This window comes from Enhydra lutris, unplaced genomic scaffold (assembly GCF_002288905.1).
Source record: "Enhydra lutris kenyoni isolate GAN:26980312 unplaced genomic scaffold, ASM228890v2 scaffoldscaffold3, whole genome shotgun sequence".
In the NCBI taxonomy this organism is placed as follows: domain Eukaryota; kingdom Metazoa; phylum Chordata; class Mammalia; order Carnivora; family Mustelidae; genus Enhydra; species Enhydra lutris.
In genome coordinates, this window is record NW_019154087.1 from 12,789,486 (window position 1) to 12,817,086 (window position 27,601).

At 35.4% G+C, this 27,601-nt stretch overlaps 1 protein-coding gene across 2 annotated transcripts; it reads right to left on the bottom strand.

The window, feature by feature from the left end:
* LOC111157349 (methyltransferase like 14) lies at positions 1-27,317 on the bottom strand. 2 transcript variants are annotated; one of them, XM_022518696.1, is made up of 11 exons: positions 27,114-27,317; positions 22,105-22,193; positions 21,150-21,237; positions 19,389-19,469; positions 18,931-19,018; positions 14,946-15,036; positions 13,584-13,725; positions 8,333-8,425; positions 5,839-5,955; positions 4,513-4,723; positions 1-1,760 (listed from the first exon to the last, which is right to left on the bottom strand). In XM_022518696.1, exons 1-11 carry the CDS (start codon positions 27,177-27,179, stop codon positions 1,456-1,458), a joined length of 1,371 nt encoding a protein of 456 aa, XP_022374404.1. In that variant the 5' UTR covers positions 27,180-27,317; the 3' UTR covers positions 1-1,455. The 2 variants fall into 2 exon arrangements, with proteins under 2 accessions (XP_022374404.1, XP_022374395.1); XM_022518687.1 differs by having other exon boundaries at positions 8,333-8,446.
* Between the last annotated feature and the right edge of the window lie 284 nt (positions 27,318-27,601).

The window sequence follows — 27,601 nt, forward strand, 5'->3', positions numbered from 1 at the left end:
AGTACCAACAGGTTGAGTACATTAAATTCACCAGGCTTTTAAGGATCTCAACCCTATTTCTGTAATTCAGCCCTTATCTTCAAACTGAGTTGTTAGTGTGTGTAATATAACATCACTTGAGGTATAACTGAGCCAATGAAAAGCTGAGAATGGCTACTAAAATGCATCAAAGACCAAAAAAAAGTCTAATCTTAAGTCAGTCCTTTTTCATTTGGTAACAAAGGCAATTCCACTTACAGAAAACAGACTCCCACATTTCAAGGGTTTAAAGTTTCATTAGAAAAATCATACACAAATAAAAAATATATTTTTCAAGAACAATAATGGTTATTTCATTCATCAAATTCATTTAAAACATGAGTTACAGTATAAAAAGAGAAATGACAGAAGAAAGCTTTATACAACCAACCGATCTACAAAACCAGGCTCTTAAAAACAACACACCATATGGTTTTAATAAAAGGCAACTGCAATTCCATTTTCTAAGCTGTCTTAAGTTGAGGGTCTTCTGTAATTGGTTTTTAATACTGTTTTCTCCATAACAAGTTTAAAGATGTCATTTCCTCATCACCAAATACTTTATTCTCAAAACACCTGATTAACCAGTTCTCTCTGTTGTTGCCTCGTTTCTTTTACTTTGCTAAGGAATATATGAAGCTGCTTTGAAGGTCAATCCAAGTCTACACCAAAGTTCTAGCACTTGGATATTTGTCCTCCTTCGCCTCTTAGCAAGTGATTAACAGTCACCTGCAACTGAAATTATGATGAACTTTTTCTCTCTTTTTAAGTCTGCCTATTAAATTCGACCTCTTCCTCTGCCCACCGCTGGGAGCACCAACCTCCCCTATCAGATTGGGATTTGGGTTTAGGAGGAGCTGATTTTGTTCAAATTCTCTCAATTTTTCACTAGTAGTCAAATTATATCTGAGTATAAGATTTTTTAAAATGAAAAAAAAGTCTTTGTTTCATCAAGAAAATGTTAAAACTTTGACAGAAGTTAACCATCTGTCCCAACTCCGTTCTATCAAGGCTCCCAAACAGCTTTCCATTTGCCACAACAACAGTGGTAGGATGCCCATTATCAACTGCTCTTGGCACTAGTATGACGCTACAGATTGGGTCTTTTTCACTGTTCTCTTAAAACTATTTCTAAAAGGCAAAAGCCTTTGTAATTAGTTGGAATCTATCAGAATAAATTAGTCTCGGAAAGGAAGGTGTTTGTTGCACTGTTAAGTTACATGCACATGACCGAAGGCAGGATGACCTGTTTTTCCTGGATAAAACTACACAATGTGTATAACAACTGCGAGAGAGATTGGCTAAAATATTCCTGCAGTTTAGAGAAATTAAAGAAAAATGCAAGCCAGAACTGAATGCTAAACAAAGTCCCCCAGTTGGAAATCAAACTACAGTGAAGAAGATATAGAGGCATTAACAGATCAGTGTCTTAAAAAGTTACCGAGGTGGAAAGCCACCTCTGTGTGCTCCTCCACGGCCCCCCCTAAAACCACCTCTTTCGCCTCGGAAGTTAGATCGATTCCTTTCTCGGCCGCGGCCAGCAGAAGTTCCACCTCTTCCTCCGCCCCTGGGAGCTCCGCCTCCCCGATCAGACTTCGATTTGGGAGGAGGTGATTTTGGTCGAAGTCTCTCAATTTCCTCTGTACATCCAGTCAAGTAGGAATTAGGAGCACTAAAGTAGGATGCATAGGTTTCTGCATTATAGTTGCTATTTGTAAGAGTTGGTCCAACTGTAAGCCAGCCTGAAATAGAGGGAAAGATTATCTTTTTTTTTTTTTTCCATTTCTCTTACTAATTCTTTAGGAGCTACTTCAAATCTTCAAATGTATTTTTAAAGATGCATTAAAATTAAAAATAAAGATGCCCCTATCACTCATCCAGTATTTTTTTTTAACATAACGCACAGCATTTAGTCATTATGCAGATTTCATCTTATTTCATCTTCATGACTGTTAACTTTTATAAAATATCTCCCTTACTGTCTCCACCCACATTTCACATTCTGTGAGAGCAGCACTTAGAAAAAAAATTACACACTACACTGAGTTTGGGTTCAGTGAAAATTTAATAAATTTTATTAACCTTCCTACTTGTAGAAATGATACCATTGTTTTCTGATTAAAATCCTGGAATCAACTTTTGCCTCTACTCTTCCCAACCACAACACTAATCCAGCTGACAGGCACCCGAAACGCAACCGCTACCATGTTGCTCCTGTTCATTTCCATTTTCCATGCCTACTGTCAACCCTCAAACATGAGCCTTTATTTTTCTTTTAGGCCAGCCCCCTACACATGTCACAAACACACATGTATATTGTAATGCTCTCCCAGCCTCTCCTCCCTCTGAAAGCAGAAAGCCTAAAACAAACTAAAATATGTCACTTCTCTGCCTAATCTTCTAGGACTCTCCACAAAGCAGATTCGTATATATGGTATCTAATGTCTTTTAGGATGAAACCTGAATTAAATTTCCAGTCACATTTTTCATTAATGCTTTTCATGACTTCATTTGAGTAAGAAAATCACTATAGATATAACTTTCCATACAAATCTCCACCTCTGAAAATAAAAATAAAAACACATCATAATGTGGGGTGCCTGGGTAGTTCAGCTGGTTGAGCAACTGACTGCCTTCGGCTTGGGTCATGATCCCGGAGTCCCAGGACTGTCTCTTGCATCAGGCTCCCTGATCTGCAGGGAGTCTGCTTCTCCCTCGGACCCTCTCCCTCTCTCGTCCTCTCTCTCTCTCTCTCTCTCTCTCTCTCTAATAATAAATAAATAAAATCTTAAAAAATAACAAAACACATCATAATGTAAAAGAAAACAAAACACAAAACCCCACCTCTGTGCCCATTCTATCCTTTCAACCTGCTAAAAATTACATCCTTCAACATCTAATTCAAATATACATCTTAAATGAAGTAAATAAAAACAATTTCTCAGAATTTGCATTACATGTTGTACCTCTATAGGTATTCAAAAGTAATTTTGTCAGCTACATTGCTATACAACTTAGCTTATAAGAAGGATGATTTCTGATTAAATTGTATCTGGAATGGGAAAAACCACATATTAACTATAAATGTTCAATAAAGACTGATCTTTCAACTATTTACTTTGTTTACTATTTTACATAATTTCATGAAAGTTGAGGCCATGAGTTTCTACAGCTGAAATATCTTCAAGTTACTCTGCTCATCAAAGCACACAGAGGTAGCTGATGGGCAGGGAGAGAGAAGAGGGGTGGATTATGTCATACACATAAGTTAAGGCAACATTAAGGATTTTTTTTTAACATTTTTTTTTTAAAGGATATACCTTTTTTTAAAAGATTTTATTTGATAGAGAGAGACACAGCAAGAGAGGGAGCACAAGCAGGGGGAGTGGGAGAGGAAGAAGCAGGCTTCTTGTTGAGCAGGGAGCCCGATGTGGGGCTTGACAACGGGGCTCGATCCAAGGACCCTGGAATCAAGACCTGAGCCGAAGGCAGATGCTTAACAACTGAGCCACCCAGGTGCCCCAAGGATTACTTTTTTTAGAATGAAAATCAGAGTTTCTTCTAAATTCTTAGGTACTTTTATGGCCAATTATTCTATTGTAAGTTCTTTAACTTTTTACTTTTTATAAAATGTAGGCTTTTCAAAACAAGATTCTGGCTCTTTTCACCTTTAAACTGGATTTCTAACATGCTGAGGCAAAGAGACTGATTTTTATATATTATGAATAAAGCAATGCTACTTTTATATTTTCTGAGAAATCAATAAAACAGAATATACTGATATTTCAATAACACTGCACATAAAAATTGTGCCCTTTAAGAAAAAATTTGTCCATAATAGTCTAATTATTTTCTACTCATTTTTTTTCAAAGTATAAATTCACATTATATTGATTTCATAAAAAGTTAAAACTCTGAAAAGACAGCACCACTATACATGTAAGCAAACAAGCTTAGGTATTTTAGTTTCTAATTAAGCCAAGATCTGTACTTCACAAATGTATGGTTATTTTCTGTGGGATTATTTAACCATTCACTTACGCATTTCTTCAACATTTTATTTACTGAATCATCTGAATGGTGGGTAGAAATTAGTAAATAAGACAATATTTGCCTTCCATGAGACTGTATGCTGAAGAAACTGACTAAAACATACGCCCAAATGAACTTGCAGTTCATCTAATGGTAAGTGTTATGAAGAAAAAGAAAACAGAGTAAGGGGAAAGAGCGTGTTGGAAGGAGGAAAGTGCGGGGGGGGAGGCGTATAAGGGGAAGGTGGCCAGTTTAGACAAGAGTTGTGAGAAAAGGTTGTCAGGTATTTGGATGAAAGTAGAGGACCATGAAGAGACAAGAATGAGTTTGGCATATCTGAAGTACAGCAAGAGGAATCAAACACATCACAAGAATTTTATTTAACACAGCAATGTGTACTATTTCTTGATACCTATATCCCCAGGGGTGATAAAGTTTTTTAAAGATTTTCTAAGGTCCTACCTGGTCGAATTGTACTATCTCTTCCAAAAAGATGAAGGCGTCTTCTACCAAGGCAAAAATGTTCAATTATATGAAAAATTTCAACAGGCTTTTCAATATTGCCAATTTCAGGTTCTTCTGTGATAATCAAGTCAATGTCAACATTAGCATGAATGAAGTCCCCATCTGTGCTACGCTTAACAGTTCCTTTGATCCCCATAAGACAGTGTTCCTAAATAAAAGTAAGAGTAGACCAATTATTCTCTTCATCAGCAGTCTTATTTCCTAACATTTTACATTTCTGATGTCCCAAATTCCAAAACAAACTTCATTTCTCCAAATCTGTGGGAAGGAGTTCTATCAGCAAAAACACAATAGGAAAACCTGGACCTCCAGATGTGAGAAGACTGCCAGGGAAGCTAGACATGACAGTATCAAATTTGGGGTCATGATGTTTTAGAACTGTGTCAATGACCACAGAGTCTTTTCCTCTGCAACACTAGATAACTTATTTTCTCCAGTTACGGAAGCATGACACTTGACCTTAGAATCTTAAAATGATGTTATACTGGGCTTCATATATGATCCAAGATCAAAATGATATACAAGATATAAGTCTTTTTATATGGAAAGGGGACTTTAATTATGTATACAGACTTCTAATGACTCAACATAAAAAAAATGAGAAAATCAATTTACTTTTTTGTTTTTTTGACCTTTAATCTAAATAGCAGGCATATGGGTTAAATAAATTTAATCTCTCACTTGACTCCATGAACTATGGCAAGGGTAACTTAGGTTCCTTAAAAAGAACTTTCCAGTCTAGGAAAGATTTAATAAGAAAGACTCTCCCACCAGTTGCTCCCTAAAGAGTGAAAGAACGGAGGACAAACTTTTAAAGCCTGAGAGTAACAGGGCAGTTTTATGGAGCAGAGGTTCTCAGGGGTTCTTGTGTAGGTTCTTAGGATTCTCTTGTAGGAAAAAGAGAAGGAAAAAAATATCCCTCTAAGCCAACCAGCTGTGAGAGTCTTGCTACCATCTCTTTTTTCTGGGCCCAGGGAAAGGGAAAAAATCTGGAGGGGTCAGAGGTACCAAAAGTCCATAATGACTTAGAATTACAGCAGTTTGGGACATACAAGAATACATATTACCTTCTCTAACACAGTGAAGGTTGAGCTAACAAGGTGAATATTTTAAAATTAAACGAAGTACTACTATAACGTTCAATGCCATTTGTACAAATCTAAGAAAAGAACCTTTCTACCAAAATTAAATAGTATACAGTCATTTGGAAAAGCCTGAGGGAAAATAATGAAAATAAAGATAACAAAACAGTAAAGGCAATACCTTTGTTCTCTGGAAGACAGCCTTTGGATCTAAAGTCTTAGTCTTTCCAGGATTGTTTTTATTGGTTTTAATCCAACAAATATCTTCACATCTTCTGTAACCCCATTTGCGTAAACACTAAAAAGAATTAAAAAAAAGAAATCCTTAGTTAAAAGAAATAAACAAAAGTTAAAATAACCAACTGCACTAAAAAACTTCCTAGAGGTTTGAGACACTAAATTCTAAGATGTGACAGTAATTTTTAGTTCAGAAATAGAAAAAAAGAAAAACCAGTCTTTAAACAGCCAATATACAGAATGCATAGACATATTCTGGATATTAGTATAATAAAGTTAAATATGAAAACACAGAATTTTACTAATATTCCAAATTCTTTAATACTACCTTCCACTGGAATCAATAGAAAGGGGTTTTTTTTGTTTTGTTTTGTTTTAAGATTTTATTTATTTATTTGACAGAGAGAGATCACAAGTAGATGGGAGAGGCAGGCAGAGAGAGAGAGGGAAGCAGGATCTCTGCCGAGCAGAGAACCTGATGCGGGACTCGATCCCAGGACCCTGAGATCATGACCTGAGCCAAAGGCAGAGGCTTTAACCCACTGAACCACCCAGGCGCCCCGAAAGGGGGTTTTAAATCATAAAACACTCAGCCCCTCTTTAATCAACAGATTCAACAGATAATTTGATTCCTAGCACCTCAATTTTCTATCCTCTGACAAAGCTAAAAACTACGGAAAGTATTTTAATTGATAGCTTCTTTTCAAACGAAGAGTCTTGCGTTATCTTTATATATTTAATATTAACAACTTCAAAAGATTCAAAGCCTTAAAACTGTTGTGTATAGCTCATTACTGGATAAAACTGTACTTTCATCTTTATACAATCTAGAAAATAGAGATCTGACCCTTAGTGTCCTAGAATCTGTTATATAAGAACATGTAACAAATACTCGCTAATACACTGCTTAGAGTGGCATAATGAGGCCCCACTACCCAATGCATGTGCTGCATAGCTGGTGGGAATAAAAACATAAGATATACCCCCTCCCCAAATGATCTAAGAGGAAAGTAGGGGGAAAATAACTAAATTGTGCAGTAGAATATTGTTGGTACTGTTCATTTCAGGAATGCCCTTACTGTGTAAAGTAAGAAACACCTCAAAATGACACTTGGATTTTTATTTTAAAATCTCAAAAATCAAGATCAGTATCTGTTCCTGTCGCCAATTATTTGTTTTGCACTGGATATTCATTATAAACCACAAGGGTCTAAATCCTCATGCCCTAATCAATTTAACAAAAAGCCTGTAAGTATTTCTAATGCTAAATTATTTTTGCAATAATTTTTGGCCAAAATCTGCTTTCACCAATATGACAGACTACTACATAAACAAATACAATAAAACCTCCTAATCATTTTCAACCTAATTTGGGAGGTGGAAGGCAAGCCCAAAGCCAGACATTAGCAGCTATAAAAGGTAAATACCAACATACCTATAAAAACATACAGTATATTTCTATTTTCTTAGTTTTTCCAGAGCTTCTTGGAGAGGTGCCAGCAAAAAATAGATACCCAATTGGAATGCAGTTATAGTCTTACATTGGAATTAATAAATGACACAAGCAAGGATGTATCTAACAGTCTCAAACTTGTTATTTATATAAAGAATACAAAGTAACTGCAGAATTTCAGGATTTTAGCATAAATTTATCTCAAAATAATCCTACTTAAATTCTTCACCTGTCAAACGGACACTTCCTAAAATTACTAGGCTTAAATGAGATTATCTGCTGTATAACAAGTAATATATCCTAAAAATGGAAGGTGTCATCTAGTAACAAGTGAAGAAACGGAAACCCACCAGAGTAAAAATCTCTTTGCCCAAGTTTCATTGTTAGACAGAACTGAGACGCAAACTGAATGAAGCCTTCTAATACGTAGCCACATGTTCCCATGATTCTTAGATAAAAAGGCATATGCTACTTTATTTCCATTTAGAAATCCAACAAAATAAGTGCAGTAAGAAAAATAAAGTCCTGAAATACAGGAAATACAAGATGCTTAAAATAAATACAGGTGTTATGTAACTTCTTTCTCACTCTCATTTGATCATTCAAACCATGTGTTCCAGATGCCATGTTATTTTTCCAATTTGTTTTGGTTTCTATGTGGAATTCAGAAGTTAATATTATTCAGAAGAGTACCTTCTAGCTACTTATAATGAGTAGTAAATGACACTAAGCAGCCTGTTTTTGAGCTGCAGTTTCAAATGTCTAAACTGTTCTGAAGTTGTAACAAATTATATTGGGACTTACTGAACCCTAGTGCTAGTTAACTGAAGAGTACCGCCTTTCATGCATTCTTTTCTGAACATATTTTCTCCTTCTGAGTATTTTAGCAACTGTTCAAGAAACAAAGGACAGAATAACATCTATCTTCAAACTTTTTATATTTTTTCTTATGAATTAAAAATCCAATTTAAAAAAACCATCTTACCACTCTTCCAAGGTCCAATCCCTCCCCGGAACCACACCAGAGAAAGATAAATGATCGAGGGGCTGCAATCTCATCAATTTCTAACTTCATAATCTGTGGGAAACCAAAACAATACTGCATTTTCCAATCATCCTAAATCTAAAAGAACAACCACTGAGATTTATCAGGACTTTAAGCAGATGTGTTCTTTAAATGTACTAATTTTCATTAGCAAATAAATTTTATCCTTACAAATTATTCTGTTTTCTTATTCTATGTTGAGAAAACAAACAAACACAACACACACACACACACACACACTTGATTTCATACAGAAAAATGTTACAGGGGGACCATATTCATAGAATAATGGAATTCTATAAGATGTAGCTTGAGAGCAGCCCTTCATGATTTATAGAAAAAGAAACTGAAATAGGAAGAGGTTAAATTACCCCCAAATTAGGAACAAAATTCAAATGAAATATAACAAATGTTTGGGGAAGATTTGGTTTCCAGTATTTACATAAGTTCTATATAAATCAATATGCACATTTCATTATAATGACCACTTTAAGTCTGAAATGCCAAAAAATAGTCTAATTTTTCCAAGGAAGACATACAGATGGCCAACAGCCACATGAAAAGATGCTCAAAGTCACTCATCATCAGGGAAATACAAATCAAAACTACAATGAGATATCACCTCACACCTGTCAGAATGGCTAAAATTAACAACACAAGAAACAACAGGTGTTGGCAAGGATGCGGGGAAAGGGGAACCCTTAGTAACTGTTGGTGAGAGTGCAAACTGGTGCAGACACTCTGGAAAACAGTACGGAGTTTCCTTAAAAAGTTAAACCTAGAACCCTACCCTACGATCCAGCAATTGCACTACTGGGTATTTACCCAAAGGATATAAAAATACTGGTTTGAAGGGACACATGCACCCGAAGTTTATAGCATCATTATCAGCAATAGCCAAACTATGTAAAGAGCCCAAATGTCCATCAACTGATGAAGAGATAAAGATGTGAGATATATTTACAATGGAATATTACTCAGCCATAAAAAATGCAAATATTTACCATTTGCAATGACACAGATGGAGCTACAGAACATGCTAAGCAAAATGAGTCAGTCAGAGAAAGATAAATATATGATTTTACTCATATGTGGGATTTAGGAAACAAAACAAGTAACATAGGAGGGGAAAAACAGAGAAAGGCAAACATAGGCAAAAATAAAATAGACTCAACTATATAGAACAAACAGAGTTGATGAAGGGAGGTGGGCGGGGGATAAGCTAAATGGATGATGAGCATTAAGGAGGGCACTGGTTGTGATGAGCACTAGTATTGTATGTAAATGATGAATCACTAAATGCTACACTTGAAACTAATATTACACTATATGTTCACTAAGTGGAATTTAAATAAAAACTTGTAACAAAAATTAATGTATAATTTTGTTTCCTTTGTATGTGTTGTTCTCTTTTATGTGTTCCCTTGTATGTCACATTGAAAAAAAGTTCAAATAATTAAATCTGTAAATTTCCACACAGTCACATAAAAAACTGTAAAACCAACCATTTTATATGATATTCTTTTTCTTCCAGTTTTCCGCCACAGTTAAGTTTCAGAGACCATAGTTTAAGCAAAAATTTATGTTTCGTTTATTTAAAAAATCTTAACTTTTTTTTTTTTTTAAGATTTATTTATTTATTTGACAGGCAGAGATCACAAGTAGGCAGAGAGGCAGGCAGAGAGAGAGGGGGAAGCAGGCTCCCTACCAAGCAGAGAGCCTGATGCGGGGCTTAATCTCAGGACCCTGAGATCGTGACCTGAGCTGATGGCAGAGGCTTTACCCCACTGAGCCACCCAGGTGCCCCTAAAAATATTAACTTTAGTAACAGATCCATTTATGTTATAAGCTTACCATTTCTAACTTAATCTAAAAAGAAAAATATTATTTGACAGTAATAAAGGACCTAAGTTACAATATGTATAAACCTGATGAGTTTTATATTGACTTTTTAAAATCTTGAAATCTCTCATCTAATACTGTCATTAAGAATATGAATAAGTAATTATGTAACACACACACATATTCCTACATGTTTACAGATGAAATAGACAAAAACAAGTGATGCCACATATTAGTGAAGAACATTAAGCGAATTATTCTCTTGACACTGCAGTTCTATTGCTAATTGTTGGTATTTTAAATAAGGCCTCATGTTCTTTGCCAAAATGTGTTGACCACTACTGACTCTCTAATGTGAAAGAGAATACCTGTGAAATCCTTTCTTATTTACATTTTATATGTTGGTTTAACTATTGGCACTTTCTTTAGGAAATTATCACATAAAGGTTAAGAACTTAGGGCTCAAGGGCCAGACAAAACATTTCAACCATGCCAGCCAGAGCTGTTCAGTAAAATTAAACTGAAATCAAGAATATACATATAAAAGAGTTCCTTTATTTCAAAAACTCTATTAGTCTGTCACATATAATTGAAGCTCTTGTGCCTTTACTCACCAAACCTTAGAGACTGGCCAGAGAAAATAAAGTTCAGCCTAGTTTCAGGTGACACATGAACAATGCAGGGGTTAGTGGCACCAACTCATACCCCCCATAAAAATGCGAGTATAACTCCTGACTCCCCAAAGCTTAACTACTTATACCTACTGTTGACTAGAAGCCCTACCGATAACATAAACAGTCAATTAACACATTTTATATGTTATATGTATTTACACTCTATACTTAAAGTAAGCTAGAGAAAAAATGTTACTAAGAAAATCCTAAGGAAGAGAAAATATATTTACACTACTTTTCTGTAAAAAATCCATGTATAACTGAAATCGTGCAGTTCAAATCCACATTGTTCAAGGACCAACTACAATAATCAAGGACATAATGAGATGTTTTTTTCAATTTTCTTTCCTTTGATTAAGGTCACAAAGATTGTTTTTATATTATTAGTCAATTTTGATGAAGATATGGCTACACAGATGTTTCTTTTTTTTTTTTTTTAAAGATTTTTTTATTTATTCATTTGACAGAGAGAGAGAGAGAGAGATCACAAGTAGGCAGAGAGGCAGGCAGAGAGAGGAGGAAGCAGGCTCACCGCCAAGCAGAGAGCCCGATGCGGGGCTCGATCCCAGGACCCTGAGACCATGACCCGAGCCAAAGGCAGAGGCTTAACCCACAGAGCCACCCAGGCGCCCCTACACAGATGTTTCTTAAACATAACTGGAAGGAACGTAAATTTGTGCAACCTATCTGGAAAATTCCCAGCAATAAATATTGAGAGTATTATGTCTTTTGCGTCACCTTTAGAATACTATATACTGTTACCTTTCTGAATTTCAATAAGTACAAATTATATTTATTATCAGAGGATGGGAAAAACCTTTCCAAGTGGTAGTATCTATAAATATGTAAATAAAAGTGTCTGAGGGATTGAGATGAAAGGAAAAGCTTCAAGGAGGAAAAACCAGAGGTATATCCTGAAGATTAAATAATAGAAGTTAACTATCATTAAACAGGAGGACATGCAAGGATTCAGCACCATTTCCTATGAAACACCAGTCTTGACAGATGTCAGTCCTTTCCTTTCCCAACCTCCCTTCTGTGCTCAACATTCCTGCCTACTCTCTCCTTGAAATTCCCTATTCCCTTGGCCCCTATGACATTTATACTCTTGGTTTTCCTTATTTATCTCTGACCCACTCTTTTGACCTCTCTTTTACATGTGCCTCTTAAATGTAAAAGCTTCCTGAAGCTTTACTGTCAATCCACATGTTATCTTAATTAAGACACTATCTTAGGACAAATTTGTCTATTCTCATAGGCTTGATGCACTCATCTTCTGAATCTGTATTTTGAGACACAGATCTGTCCTTTGAATGACATATTCCTATTACAACCTCCACATCAATGTCTCACATATACCTCAAAATCAACATGTTCAATATGATCTAATCCCTCTAATCCAGCTCTTCTTAAATTCACTCTTTCTCAACTGGTGAAAAATCAACCTACCTATCCCAAGACTTAAACCTTCAAATCATCCTTAACTCTCCCCCCTCATTCCAATCACTAGAGCTCATCACAGTACCTATTACACATTACTGAATTTATCACCTTTCTATTCTTACTACCATTACCCCTATTTATGGTCCCTTCATCTCCTAACTAGGCTACTACAACAGTCTTCTAACTGCTCTCCCCTTTCCAGACTTTTCCTCTAGTGCATACTCCACACACTAATCTGACCACTGAACTAAACCGGTTAAAGCCCTTCAAAGACTCCATAAGGTCTTCAGGATAAAAGTTTAAGCTTCTAAGAAGACATCATCGCAAGAAAGGACCAATCTATGTTCTAACATCAACCTACAAACCAGATAGTCTTTGTCTCCATCCCTTCTGCTCTTACTGTTCTTTCCATCTGGAATCACCATCCTATTCCTTTCTTTATCTGGCCAATTACAACTAGTGTATTTATACTGTTAATGTGTCACCTCCTCTTTGTTCACGTACCCCATCCTCCAAGGCTTGGTCAGTTTTTCTCAGATCATCTTATGCAGTCCTCTGTTATAGAACTAACAAAATAATAATGCAATTATCTGTTTAGGTCAATATTTATCCCATTAAATTACATTCTCCTTAAGTCCAAGTACCAGGGTTTATTCACCTTTGAATCTCCAGTACCTACCACATTGCCTAGCACAGAGTAGTGCTCAGTAAGTATTTATTTTTGTTATTGATCAGTAAAAACAGATAACTTTATGTAACTGACTGAAGTTACCAGCTTGCCTAATTTTATTTAGGAAAATGTGATTTTATCACAATTATATTATACTAAAATTATGTATCTTTTTTACCCATTATACTGTAAGTTCCTCAAAAAGAAATCATGTTTTACATATATATATATTATACTCTAATGTTTACTAAAAACTAAGCAAATGCAGAAAGAATTACCAGTCATTCTGGCTTTAGACTCTCCTAGTTATACATCCAAGGACTCTTAAGACTGGAACTGTAAGTCTTCCACAGACTATTTACTCACTACCTCTTCAACTTCTGCCCCAAAAAGAAGAATCAGACCAAAGATAGTGTAAAACTGTCAATGTACCCTGGATCTTCTGCCACTTTATATATTATATATTTATGATTCCTAAAAATATGGGAATATTTATAATCTTCTCATCAAATAAATATTCATTGAAAAAGAAATAATTACAATGTAGAAAGTTTCATCATACATCATCCCAAGTCCAGCATTTTTCATTAGCAGTGATGCCAGTTTCTCTGTAATATTCTTCTAAAGGGGGTTCCAGAAGAATCACATCAAATTTAGGTGTCAGTTCTCTGATGTCAAAGGCTTCTATATCTGCTTGTAAGTACCTATTTGATTAAGGCATAAAAAGTGACTAAGAGATTTTCAAATACCTTACAGATAATAATGAAAGGAATTTCTTAAATATTACTAAACACTATTTACAAAGTAATCATAAACTAATTACTGAATACCTTTTTTATGCAGGAGTATCTTTCCTCAGTATAGACAGTAAACCATCTACCAACACTCTTCTCTACAAGATGGCTATAATCACACTACAAAATAAAATCAAATTCCCCTATGTACATCAAGAATGTACTTCTCTCATTTTTATACTAAAATTCCATATGAGTGTGAGTAAATCTCTGAGCCCCATTTCATCATCATCTGAATCTCCTAAGGACTACCACATTATTTTTTCTTAATTGTTAAGTTAGAAAAACTATTTGTTAGCTTTAAAAGCCTCCTTCTAAAAAATTGTTTCTAAAGATGCGTATAATTTTCTTTTATCAGTTTGTTTGTTAGTAGAATTGTTTATATTAATAGCCTTTTCTGGCCACCTAGTATAAATTACGACTAGCCTTTATTGAAAGGTTTTTTTAATACATAATATTAAAATAATTTAAATACAAAATACTTTAACAGGTTTTTAAATTGGATGAATGTTAGAATCTGCTAATATTTTTCTCCATACACTCGGACTTCTTTGTGCTTCTTCTAATCCCTAAAAGAATATATTTTAGCAAATTGTTAAATGTATAAAATGTTCAAAGTAAGCTAAATGTGAATTAAGTAGATTTTCCAATTTCAAAGACTTTTTACACATTTTTGAGGAAAACATTATACTGTTTAGCAAAGGTTAAAATGAACTTTCATAATCCATATGTTAAGACTAGTATCCCTGAATGCTGAGTTATAATAACCTTTATTTTTTCTTTTCCTTCATCTAAGTTTTCTAAACTTCCTTCAACAAATAAACTGCTTTTTGAAAGGAAAAGTCATTCAAAAACATTTTAAGAAACTCAAGATACAACAAACATGAATTATTTTTCTAAGAAAACATTTAGAGACACTTTAAAGAAATTATCTAGGAAACTAAAAAAATAAAATAAAATGAGAGCACTCAGCACTGGAATGTCAAAGGAATCTATTTTACCATACACAGGAAAAGTTTGTTAACATTATATAGGTGCTGAATTTTTTTCAAACAGAAAGGCTACAGGATAAAAAAAAACCTGCTATTTTAAGCCCGAGTTGGGAATGAAAACTGAAAAAACACACTTACATCGGAGGAGTGTTTGATTTAGCTATTAACTCATCCTTCAGCCTGATGAGCTCCCTCAGTTTGGGGTATTCCTCAAATCTGTCAGCCAAACCTGAGGACAAAAAATAGTAAATACTAAATTTCAATACAATGGAAATTAGTATCAGTGAATTCAAAGGTTATGAGCCCTCTCAGGAGAACACAACAATACACAATCACCACTTTATTTTTGTGTCCTTTTAAAAAAGTTAATTTTGACTATTTTTTAAATATTTCACAAATATATATTTCATATCTAATAACCCTAATCCCAGATGGAGGCAAAAACCCAGATGTTCTAAAGCTCAGTCCAAATTAATAAGCCATTTAATCTCTCATATTTAAGTTAAATCTGCTCACAGCATTAAGTTAAGCCATTCTGTTCTGAGGGAAAGAAAAGAACAACTGCCTTCCTCTACCATGTCTTCCCCCTTTCTTTTAGCTAAAAGAATTCTTTCTCCTTAAGAAGCTAGTGATTACTGAGGTTTGTATTCAGCTTCTTAAATAGTTATCAAAGGCAGAGAAAATGAGTATTTATTTTCTTTCTTATGATTACATATAGGAAGAAACAAAGAATAGTTAGAGATGAGAGAAACACAGCTGATGACCTTAAATTAATTGGCTATGGCTCATGGACACAACCCTAGAACAAATCTAGTAAAGAAGATAATGAGTCCCTAATAGTAGACTACCTCTCACCTCCAAGACAAGTTGTTTTCTTTATGAGTATTTCTTATATCATTATTTATAATTTTAAAGATTTCACATCTCCTTGTCATTATGAACCAAATCCCCATATTTATTTTGAGGCTTAAGATCTTAAAAAACATATATAAGTCCTACAAAGCGTACTTAAAAACACAAGACTCACTGTTCCCATGTCCTCAAAAATGTTTTAGATCTTTGAGCTCAGAAGAGATTTTAAGTAAAGCAGCATAATGCCTGTTTAAGCAACTATAGGGATAAGTAGGGCTTTGAATATCAAAGATTCCTAAAATCTTTTATTTGGTTTTTCTTCCCCCTCACCCCAAGAAACATATTCCTAACAATATAAAACATATAAGCATCTCAATTTAAAAACCAAAAGTACAGACATTAATAACCTTAATATCAAAAAGTGAAAGATTTCGTAAAGCCTCTTCAATCAGTGCTTAGAAAACAAATTGCAAATAAAACAAGTTTAAAGATTTTATTATAATCAGGTTTTAATCACAGTAGAATCGGCTCTCACTCTTCTATAACAGAAAATTTAAGTTCTTCTCAATCCGTAATAGTTTCCTAAGTACTTTATCTTTGCTGTGGGAAAATATATATCTTAAAAGCATAAAGGTGGATCCTGAAATTCAGTTATACAGCTATCATAAAAAACAGCTTTACTGAAGTATAACCAACGTATACAAACACACATATTTAATATACATAATTTGATGAGTTTAGACATATGCATCCATCCGTGAAATCATCACAACCAAGGCAACAGACACATCCATCACCTCTAGAAGTTTTCTTGTGTTCCTCTGGGTGTGTGTGTGTGTCTGTGCATGTGTGTAAGAACGCTTAAGATGTGATCTACCCTTAACAAATTTTTAAAGTTTTATTGACTACAGTTAACAGCATTGCTGACTACAAGCACAATGCTACACAATAGATCTCTAGAACTAATTCATCTTGCATAACCGAAACTTTTTATCAATTCAGTTACAACTCCCTATTTACCCATTCTTCTAGTCCTTGATAACCACTGTTCTCTGATTCCATGAGTTTGACTATTTTACTGTATTTATATTACATATACCCTATTAGGTACTTAAGTATTTGCATATTTGTTCCGTGACTGGCTTATTTCACTTCACATTATCATAACTTTTTACGCTACAGCTAATTTTGCTCATGAAAACACTAAAATCAGTTTCTACTTCAAGAGTAACTTCAAGAGTTGCTTGTGAGCAACACAGAAATAATAAATCAGATAGTATCAAAATTAAATTTTTTCGTGTGTGGCAAATGATGCCATCGAGAAAGTAAAAAGGCAACCCACAGAATGGGAGAAAATACTTGCAAATCATATGTCTAATAAGAGACTTGGACTGAGAATATAAACTCTTACAATGTAATAATAAAAAGGCTTTAAATAACCACTTAAAAAATAGGCAAAGAGTTTGGATATTTTTCCAAAGTATTTAAATAGCCAACAAATATGAAAAGATGCCGAACATCATTAGTCATCACTAGGAAAATGCAAGTCAAAATCCCTTCATACCCACTAGGATGGCTATCATTAAAAAGACAGGTAACAGTAAATGGGAAGAAACTGGAACCCCGATATACTACTGGGAGGAATGTCAAATGGTACAGCTGCTTTGGAAAGTAATTATGCAGTTCCCCCAAAAGCTAAACAGAGAATTAACACATGACCCAACAATTCTACTCTTAGCTATATGCCTAGGAGAAATGAAAGCATATGTTTACACAAGAATTTTACATGAATATTCATGCAGCAATTTATAACAGTCAAAAGGTGGAAACAACCCAAATGAATGGATAAACAAAATGTGGTATATACATACAATGGAATATTATTTGGCAGTCAAAATAAATGAAGTACTGGTTTATGCCACAACATCAACAACCCTTGAAAACATTGTGCCAAGTCAAAGAAATCAGTCACAAAATACCACATATTGTACAATTCCACTTATGTGAAATGTTTAGAATAGGCAAATTGCTAGAAATAGAAAGTTAATTAATGGTTACTTAAGGTTAGGGGGCAGATGAGGAGGAGGTCATGGGAACTAACTAGTAATGGGTATTGAGTTTCTTTAGTGGAGATGAAAATTAGATTGTGGTAATGACTGTACAAACTGGATTTACTAAAAATAAAACAAAACAAAACAAACCAGAATTATACCCTTTAAAATGGGTGACCTATATGGTACATGATAATCTCAATAAAGCTGTTTTTAAAAATGCAGGGGTAATACATTTGAGGGACTTAGTAAACTGGACAGGGGCTGAGGAAAGAATCTCTGAGCTTGAGGATATCTCAAAAATTGAAAAGCAAAGAGAACAAAATCTGAAAAAAACAAAAAAAACAAAAAAAAAAAGCTAGAAAATCCAAGAACCATGGGACAATTACAAAAGATGTAATGTGTGTAAGGGAAATATCAAAAGAACGAGAGAGAGAAGAGAAGAAATATCTAAAATAAAATGACTGAGAATTTCTCCAAATTAATATCAGACAACAAACCAAATCCAGAAAGCAGAGAGAATATCGAACCATATAATGCCAAAAACCCTAAACTTATGGCATATCATTTTCAAACTACAGAACGTTAAAGATAAAGAAAAAATCCTAAAGAAACCAGAGGGAAAGAACACCATGCCTACAGAAGAATAGAAAGATAAACAAAACGATAACAGTTATATCCAGTATCTTAGAAACATGCAAGCAAGAAAAGATTGGAGTGAAATATTTAAAGTGTTGAAAGGAATAAAACACCAGCCAAGAATCCTATACTCTGTGAAATTATTCTTCCAAAGTGAAAGAGAAATACTTTCTTAGAAAAAAAAAATTGAGGAAATTTGTTGCCAACAGAGTCGGCTTGCATGAAATGTTAAATTCTTTAGAGACAAGGGAAAAAATAATATAGGTGAGAAAATCAGGCCTACAAACAAAAGGCAAAGCCCTGAAGAGGGAAAAAATGAAGGTAAAATAAAAAATGCAAGGATAATCACAGAACCAAACTGAAGAAGGAAGGAAGGAAGGGAGAGAGGAACACTGCTGGAAGGAAAGGAGGGTATACTAGAAGTATGGAGAATAAAAATAGGAAGCCAGGAAAAATAATTATGGAATTAGAAAAGCCAAGCCAGGAAAAATGATTTTGTTAGAAATAATCCACAAAATGGATAAAGTACATGCATGTAATCAAGAGTTAGCAATAGCATATTCCCAACAAATCTAACATACCTACATCCCTGATGAAATTTTGAGGTCTATGTCCAGTGTCTACAAAATGTTGGCAGTAATCATTATGGGGATTTAAACTCTGCGTTCCCTAAAGAAAAAGTCAAAATTAAATTAAGAGCATTTTACTCTAATGGCAGATACACTAACTCTGTACTTTATTTTTTATTATGAGGCCATACAAAATAGAAGTTGATACATAGATTAAAAAAAATCAGTAATATTTGGAAACACAACTAAAATGACAGTAATACTCTTTAGTGGCCACAGACATTGATATAGCATTATCTCATCCTAAATAGCCAAGTATCAGAAGATTATTTCAAGAATAATTTTAAATTATTTTTATTTTATAATGATGATTCCTCATAAACTGAAAAATATTGAAAATAGTAAGTATTTAAAATTTTTTCATGCATAGAGCTGAAATGTGAAGACTTATAATATGAAAATTTATTTACCTTAAGAAAAGTACTAGAATCTTTATAAATCTCTTCTTCATAAGGCAAATTCTCTTCTTCCTGTTGCATTTCTAATTCATCCTTGGAAAAGGAAGATTAAACAGACATTTTATGTATGGAAGGAATATTTTATGTATTTATGATATCTTGAGTAGTAAGACTCAATATAACTTCTTTTTTTAAGCTTTTATTTATTTGATAGAGAACATCAGCAGGAGGAGCAGCAGGCAGAGGGAGAAGGAGCAGGCTCCCTGCTGAGCAAGGAGCCTGATGTGGGGCTCAATCCCAGGACCCTGGGATCATGACCTGAGCCGAAGGCAGATGCTTAACCAAGTGAGTCACCCAAGCACCCCAAGACTTAATATAAATATTTCATTTCCCTAAGATATAATTTTTCAAATTATCATTAAAGTCAAACGCTGAAGTCTTTGCATGCTTTTCATTACCTAGTTATTTTTATAATAAATAAAAATTTCCTTTTCATTCTCATCAATAAATACCTATCTATAACTACTGATTTTGTTGACTGAATTGTCTAATATTATTTATCTCGTCATACTGTGAATACTGGGATTTAGCTCAAATCATGAAAGACATGACCACCAATGGGAAAATTTTATTTCTCTTAAAAACCATATGAATCTACTATTTTTATCAGATGGTAAGAAAGTAAACAGTTTTATTTCTGATACGGAAAAAGCTTATTGGTCTGGAGAGAAAATCAAACCAGCCACAGCATTCCCTTTGGCCAAAACCTAATCTAGAGCAAGGCCCTCACTGTCTTCAATTCTATGAGGCCTGAGAGAGGTAAGGACACCACAGAAGGAAAGCTGGAAGCTAATAAAGGTCAGTTCATGAGGTTTAAGGAAAGAAACCATCTTCATAACATAAAAGCGTAAGGTGAAGCAGCAAGCACTGATGTGGAAGCTGTAGCAACCCTGAGGCAAGACCCTCCACCAGCAAAAAAAAAAAAAAAAAAAAAAAAAAGATTAAAACTCGCTGAAAAGCTCAAAAGATGGCTAGCATTTTTTAGCAATAAAACATTTTTTTTTAAGTTTTTTTTATTTATTTGTCAGAGAGAGAGAGAGAGAACACAAGCAGGGGGAAGAGCACGCAGAAGGATAAGCAGGCTCCTAGCTGAGCAAGAAACCTGATGTGGGACTCGACCCCAGGACCCTGAGATCACGAACAGAGCCAAAGGCAGATCCTTAACTGACTAAGCCACCCAGGCATCCCAGCAATAAAGTATTTAAATTAAGGTATATACCTTGCTTTATTAGATATTAATGCTACTGCACATTTCACAGACTATAAGATAGTGTAGACATAACTTTTATATGCAATGGGAGACCAAAAATTTCACTTGACTTGCTCTACTGCGATATTCACTTCTTTGTGATGGTCTGGAACCAAACCTGCAGTATCTTCAAGGTATGCCTGCATACATAGGCTACTGACATTTACTTTAGAAAGCTTAAAATTGAGCTTTCATTAAATTTATTTTCCTGGATAAGAATCTACTGTGGGCCGCCTGGGTAGCTCAGTGTCTGCCTTTGGCTTGGGTCATGATCCCCTGGGACTGAGCCCTATGTTGGGCTCCCTGCACAGCGGGGAGTCTGCACTCTCCCTCTGTGCACTTTCTCTCTTTCAAATAAATAAATAAAATCTTTAAAAAATAATAAAAATAAATTTAAAAGAAAAAGAATTATTGTAAGGATTTATATTTTTCTTGATCAGAAAATTGCCCTGTTCTCTACTTGCCTTATATTCTTCCATTTTGTCTTCATCTGTCTCTCCTTCATCCTGATACTTACGTTTTGCATTTGGAGCAGAGGTGTCGTAGGAAGCCCTGAAAATTAAAACTGAAGTGTCACACACAGATATAGAAAGATGTATAAATGGCAGCTATTAATAATATTAAATAACAGTTTATAAAAACAGAACAAGGCACATTTTTTCTGATTAAACAGTATTTATTCATTCAACTAGTTTATAAATTAAAAAAAAAAAAAAAATCACACAACCTGAATGTCAATTCTGTATTTTACTTTTAGGAGAAAGCAACCAAATCAGAAAATAAGCTTTTATAATGGATGTATGGCAAAAAGAAACTTCTATATTATATATCATTCTGAATTGCCTTAAGCAAAATTGATATTCAAATTAATATCCAGAATACTGAAAAATTCTGAAGTGCTTTATGAACTACCAAATGAATACCACTTTTAGGGTAAAGTATGTTTTTCTTTAAAAGAATTTGTAAATATAACTATTTAATCCATGGTGTATAAGCTAATTCTTAGTCTAAAATTCCACTCTAACTACTTTATGAATGAGTACTATATTCAGAAAGTGTTTCATAGTTCATGAGTACTAAAAACCAAAAATCAGTATTTCTGAAATCTTTACTTTGATGCTTGTCATAACACACTTCATACCTAGGATTATTTGTTTGTTAAAAAAATAACCAAGAGCACCTTGGTGGCTCAAGCAGTTAAGCGTCTGCCTTCGGCTCAGGTCATGATCTGGGGTCTTGGGATTAAGCCCCATAATGGGGGGGCGGGGGTCCCTGCTCATCGGGGAGTCTGCTTGTCCCTTTCCCTCTGCCCCCCAGCCCACTAATGCTCTCCTTCTAATAAATTTTTTTTAAAAAAGCAAACAATAACCCTTTCACAATATTAACATGTCGCTTAAAAAAAAAAATGATTCAACTGACCTGCAAGTTTCTCTTGTTTCAGCAATTTCTCTCTGCTCATCTTTGCTATTTAACACAGCACCAATGCTATCGGCACTTTCTGCTCCCAACTGAGAAAACACAAAAACCAAAAATTAGATCATAATGCACTGGATAGCCTTTCCTGCCTGAGTAGCAACACTGAATATATCAGGTATTTGAAAACAAACAAATAAACAAACAAACAAACAAACTCTAACTCCTTCAGCAGGTAAGTGGATTAATTACCTTGCAGGAAAAACAGGAAATACCTTGGAACAAAACCATGTTAATTAGGAACAAATCTGAGAGCTAGCAAGCATTTTATACCTTCAGTTGTATTTGAAATTAAGACAATTTTAGCCATCCTCTACTTTTCAAGTAAATAATAAAACATAATTTAGTAGTAGTAGCAAAAAAAAAGCAGCTCACATATAGTGTATATAGAGTGGTAGGCATTAACACTTTGTATCCATCAGCTCCTATATTATACCTTATTTATCTTGTGCTGTAATAAATATTTATCCAGTTTTATTCAAGCCAAGTCTTTATACAATGATTTATAGGTACAACACTGAATTTTAATAATACCTAAAAAATGGCAATGCAAATTCTGTTTGGCAGTCAGGGAAATTCTGCAAAATACAACAAATAACTAGTTGAGATAAGCTGGCTATACAAAATGGGATCAGTTCATGAACATCTTTTTTTTTTTTAAAGATTTTATTTATTTATTTGAGAGTGAGAGAAAGAGCACAAGAAGGGGGGATAGATGGGGGGGGAAGCAGGCTCCCCACTGAGCAGGGAGCCTGATGTGGTACTCAATCCCAGGACCCCGGGATCATGACCTGAGCCAAAGGCATGTGCTTAACCATCGGAGCCACCCAGGCACCCAGTTCATGGACATCTTTAAAAGCCAAATGAAGGGGCACCTGGGTGGCTCAGTGGGTTAAGCCACTGCCTTTGACTTGGGTCATGGTCTCAGGGTCCTGGGATCCAGGCCCACATCGGGCTCTCTGCTCAGCAGGAAGCCTGCTTCCACCTCTTTCTCTGCCTATCTTTCTGCCTACTTGTGATCTCTGTCAAATAAATAAAATCTTAAAAAAAAATAAATAAATAAAAGCCAAATGAACAACTGAGGGACATGAGGCCATGAGGGACAATTTTATATTTTATATAAAGGGACAATTTTATATTTTTAAGCAGGGCATGGGGAAATCTGCATTAAATAGTCTCTTTAGCTCAGGAAAGGGAATATACTAAAATATCAGAGCTACAAGTCCCTAGCCTTGATCTTAAGCAATCACCACTGCCTTTGTAGTCTGCCTACTTCATGACTCCTCTAAGGTTTCTCAATGACAGATCTCTTACTATATATCAAATGTTCCTGACATTTTAACTCTCCCATAAAATCTTCCTGAACCCTATTCTCATTAGTTAAAAGACACATCTACTTCCCATAGTTAAAATGATTTCTAATCTTCCCATGAGTGACTCCTCTCTCTTCAGGTCTCAGATGAGGACAAGTGATTTCCTTAAAGAGTACATAGAATAGGTAGCCTCCTTCCACTTTTCTCCTTTTTATTTCCTTATTTGGATCATAGTACTTAACACAACTTTCAATTATTAGAGGTCTTACTTTTGTTTACTTCCTGTTTATATTGTTTCAAGGTCTTTATCACGACTTCTGATTTTACACTTAAATTATTTTATCTTTACTTTTGTTTACTGCTCTGCAAGTTACATCTAAGTTCTCTAAGCAGATGAACTCTGTCCTCTTGGTATCTGTATGTTCAGCAGCTTGTATAATGCCTGACTCAGAGTAGATGCTCAATATTTGAATGAACCGATCAGATTTCCTACTACATTAGAATACAATGTATTACAATAGAAATGCTTTAAGTTAAAATTCTGCTCACATATATAATTGTCCTCACATGCTCCAAAAACAAAAAACAAAACTGTGGAATGACTGGAATAAGTAAATCATAGATTTTCTGTTATGGAAGCACTAAATAGGTTATTTTAATAATTTTGACAATTTGGTATCATTTAAAAGCATATACGATTTTTTGGGGAACAAAGCTATAGCTAAGTAAAAAGCAGGTGTAAGTTGCTGACATTTATATTCTGTATAACAATAAGTAATGTTAAGTAGTGTACGCAACAGTAAGGACATCGAAAACCAGCTGGAAGAAGACCCTTAGCCAGAGAGATCAAGACAGTTTTCATTACAATGTTCTGACCTGAGCTGTGCTACAGTAGATTCACAGAAATCAGAAAGGAAGGAGGACAGAATGCAAGTTGGTGCAGCCACTTTGGAAAACAGCGTGGAGATTCCTTAAGAAATTAAAAATAGACTACCCTATGACCCTGCAATTGCTCTACTGGGTATTTACCCCAAAGATACAGATGTAGTGAAAAGAAGAGCCATATATATCCCAATGTTCATAGCAGCAATGGCCACAGTAGCCAAACTGTGGAAAGAACCAAGATGCCCTTCAACAGACAAATGGATAAAGAAGATGTGGTCCATATATACAATGGAGTATTATAGCTCCATCAGAAAGGATGAATACCCAACTTTTGTATCAACATGGAAGAGACTGGAAGAGATTATGCTGAGTGAAATAAGCCAAACAGACAGAGTCAATTATCATATGTTTTCACTTACTTGTGGAGCATAAGGAATAACATGGAGGACATTGGGAGATGGAGAGAAGTGAGTTGGGCGAAATCGGAGGGGGAGACAAACCATGAGAGACTGTGGACTCTGAGAAACAAACTGAGGGTTTTAGAGGGGAGGGGTGGGGGGTTCGGTAAGCCTGGGCACGTATTGCATGGAGCACTGAGTGTGGTGCATAAACAATGAATTTTGGAACACTGAAAAAAAAAAAATTTTTCTTTAAAAAAATAAACAAGGGGCACCTGGGTGGCTCAGTGGGTTAAAGCCTCTGCCTTTGGCTCAGGTCATGATCCCAGGGTCCTGGGACCAAGCCCCGCATCAGGCTCTCTGCTTGGCAGGGAGCCTGCTTCCCCCTCTCTCTCTGCCTGCCTCTCTGCCTACTTGTGTTCTCTGTCTGTCAAATAAATAAACAAAATCTTAAAAAATAATAATAATAATAAATAAATGATAAAAGCAAAAAAAAAAGTACAATTTTTAAAAAATCATAAAGTATAAATTGCACAACCACATTCTGGAGAGTAATCAGTGTTGTTCAAATAGAGAAACAATTGAAAGAAAGGCTGAAATTAGTTGCTAAAGTGGAGGTCTGTCATTGATTATATCAGACATTCTTACTTAAGTGGAAATAGTTTCTAACCAACTAGAAGACTAGGGAGCAGCTAGTGTACTGGAAAGAGCATGGAAAAGCCTAAAACTAAAAGCTTGCAACCTTATAAACTTTGTGGACTTCAGCATGTAACGTAAACTCTTTGAGCTCTACTTTCTTCATCTATAAGATGCAAATAGTATCTGACTTGCAGGACTGAAGATAATGTATATAAAAAGCTTAGCAGAGTCTTGATTCATTAAAGGTACTTAATAAAGGCACCCATCATTAAATTTTTCGCACTATGCAAGCTTTTTTAGGGTAAGGACCACTTTTTATTTATAGTTGAATTGCCAGGGGCTTACTAGATCCCCTCGTGTATAATAAGACACAAAGTAACCATTTATGAATGCATTTTGAGTCAAAGAAAACTAAACTAAAACTAAAATCTAAAAAAACTAAAAAATAAGAACCTTACTTGGTGGTAACAAAGCTACTAAATATTCTGAAGCCAACACAATAAAAGAAGGTACAAGAAAGAAGGCTTGGAAAAGATACCTGATTTGTCCCAGATCATAATGCTAGAGGGACAGAACAGGTCTGATTCCAAATTCCCACATTTTTAACACTATATATACCATAAGCATGTATGACTATAAATACCATAACCATATACGGTTTTATACACCATAACCATATATGGTATATCTATACCATATATGGTTATATATATTATAACCATATACATTTAATATATATATAAACACACCATAAACCTTTTCATCAGATCATAAGAGTATAGGTTTCAAATTTTCATTTACTAAAACCAAGATTCATTACTGAAAAATAACAGTAAGATGCCTCATTAAAACCTCGTAGTATTTCCTCCATCACTTTTAGTGATATGAATGGTAGGATGGGAAACACAAACTCTGACTCTAAGCAGAGGTGTACATCTGCATTTTCTGCACGTGTACTCTCCTGATCAAGTGTTAATTTACACACGAGCTTTGGAGAGACTCACCTGGGTTCAATTTTCTGGCCTAGCGGTGAGTGACACGGGGCAAAAACTACCTAACCTCTCTAGCCTGTTTCATTATTTGGTAAGGGAAGTCAATGATATCTATTCCAAGTATTTACTGTGGCTTAAACAGAGTGAGAATTCAAATATTAGCGGTGGGTGATGACGAAGATACAGTACTTAGCAACACACAAGATGTACAAACTAAAACTTACACTCAGGCTACTTCTAATGCAGTCTTTAGATATGATCCCAAAGAAAACACTATAAATCTATTTCACAAGGAAGCCACAATCTCAAGAACTAGGTACTAAGAAGAAAGGCCTGACATAGACGACCATTTAAATAGTTTAGAGAAACTTAAGGGATAACAAATCACTTTTCCTGGCGCGAACTACGGTAATTTATTTACAAAGACCAAAGCTTTGTATCCCCATCATTGAGCCCTGCGCCAGACACTTGGCGCGCATTCCATAATGGTTGCTGAGGACCAATCGTGGCGTTCGGTTTAGCAACATAATGACCGCGGCACAGATGAAGAATATTCAGGGTTCTGCCGCAGTTAAGAGCAAGAAAGGCAGGTAGGCCTAGGGATCAGGGTTGCGGAACCAGGGAAGTAAGCACCGAAATGCGTAGGCAAAGACAGAAAAGAAAGAGGGGGAGGAGGAAGAGAAGGGAACCGCGCACGCGCATTCTCGATTCCTCCCTGGGCCGCGGACCTGCTGTGCAAGGAGCTGTCGCCGTAACTTCTGCCGCTCCCGGATCTCCTGCAAGCGGCTGTCCATGTCCCAACTCCTGCTTCCCACTGCCCACAAAACCTGACAATTAGCGGATGAAAAACCACCCGACTTTTCTTCTGAGTCTGTGGAACACAAGATTCACCGGGATCTTCAGGCACCCGGTATTCCTCACCCTTTCCTCAATAGGCACTTCCGGCGCGGCCGGTATTGGCTCCACCGAGCCCGGAAGTCCCACCTCCTTCTGGACGCCGGCGATTTGACGCTGCCAGGAAGGGCCCCGATGAGGGATGTTATGGCGGCGGATCGGTCTCGGAAGCGCTTCTGTCGCCTGCGACTGCGTCTGTCAGAGCCGCTCCAGGGTGGTTCCACCTCCAGGTCTCTCGTTTGCCCTCCCTTGGGACATCAGGCTTCTTTGGTGTATCAGCACTGTTTACGAGGTGTGGACCGTTTTGTTGATTCCCTTTTCC

What these genes read in the sequence shown, in the direction of transcription:
- LOC111157349 (XM_022518687.1), bottom strand. Translation starts at nt 27,179, where the DNA reads ATGGACAGCCGCTTGCAGGAGATCCGGGAGCGGCAGAAGTTACGGCGA. An exon ending in ACAAAATGGAAGAATATAAG is followed by an intron (nt 19,470 to 21,149) that starts GCAAGTAGAGAA and finishes TCCTTTTCCAAG; the next exon opens with GATGAATTAGAAATGCAACA. An exon ending in ATTCTAGTACTTTTCTTAAG is followed by an intron (nt 19,019 to 19,388) that starts GTAAATAAATTT and finishes CTTTTTCTTTAG; the next exon opens with GGAACGCAGAGTTTAAATCC.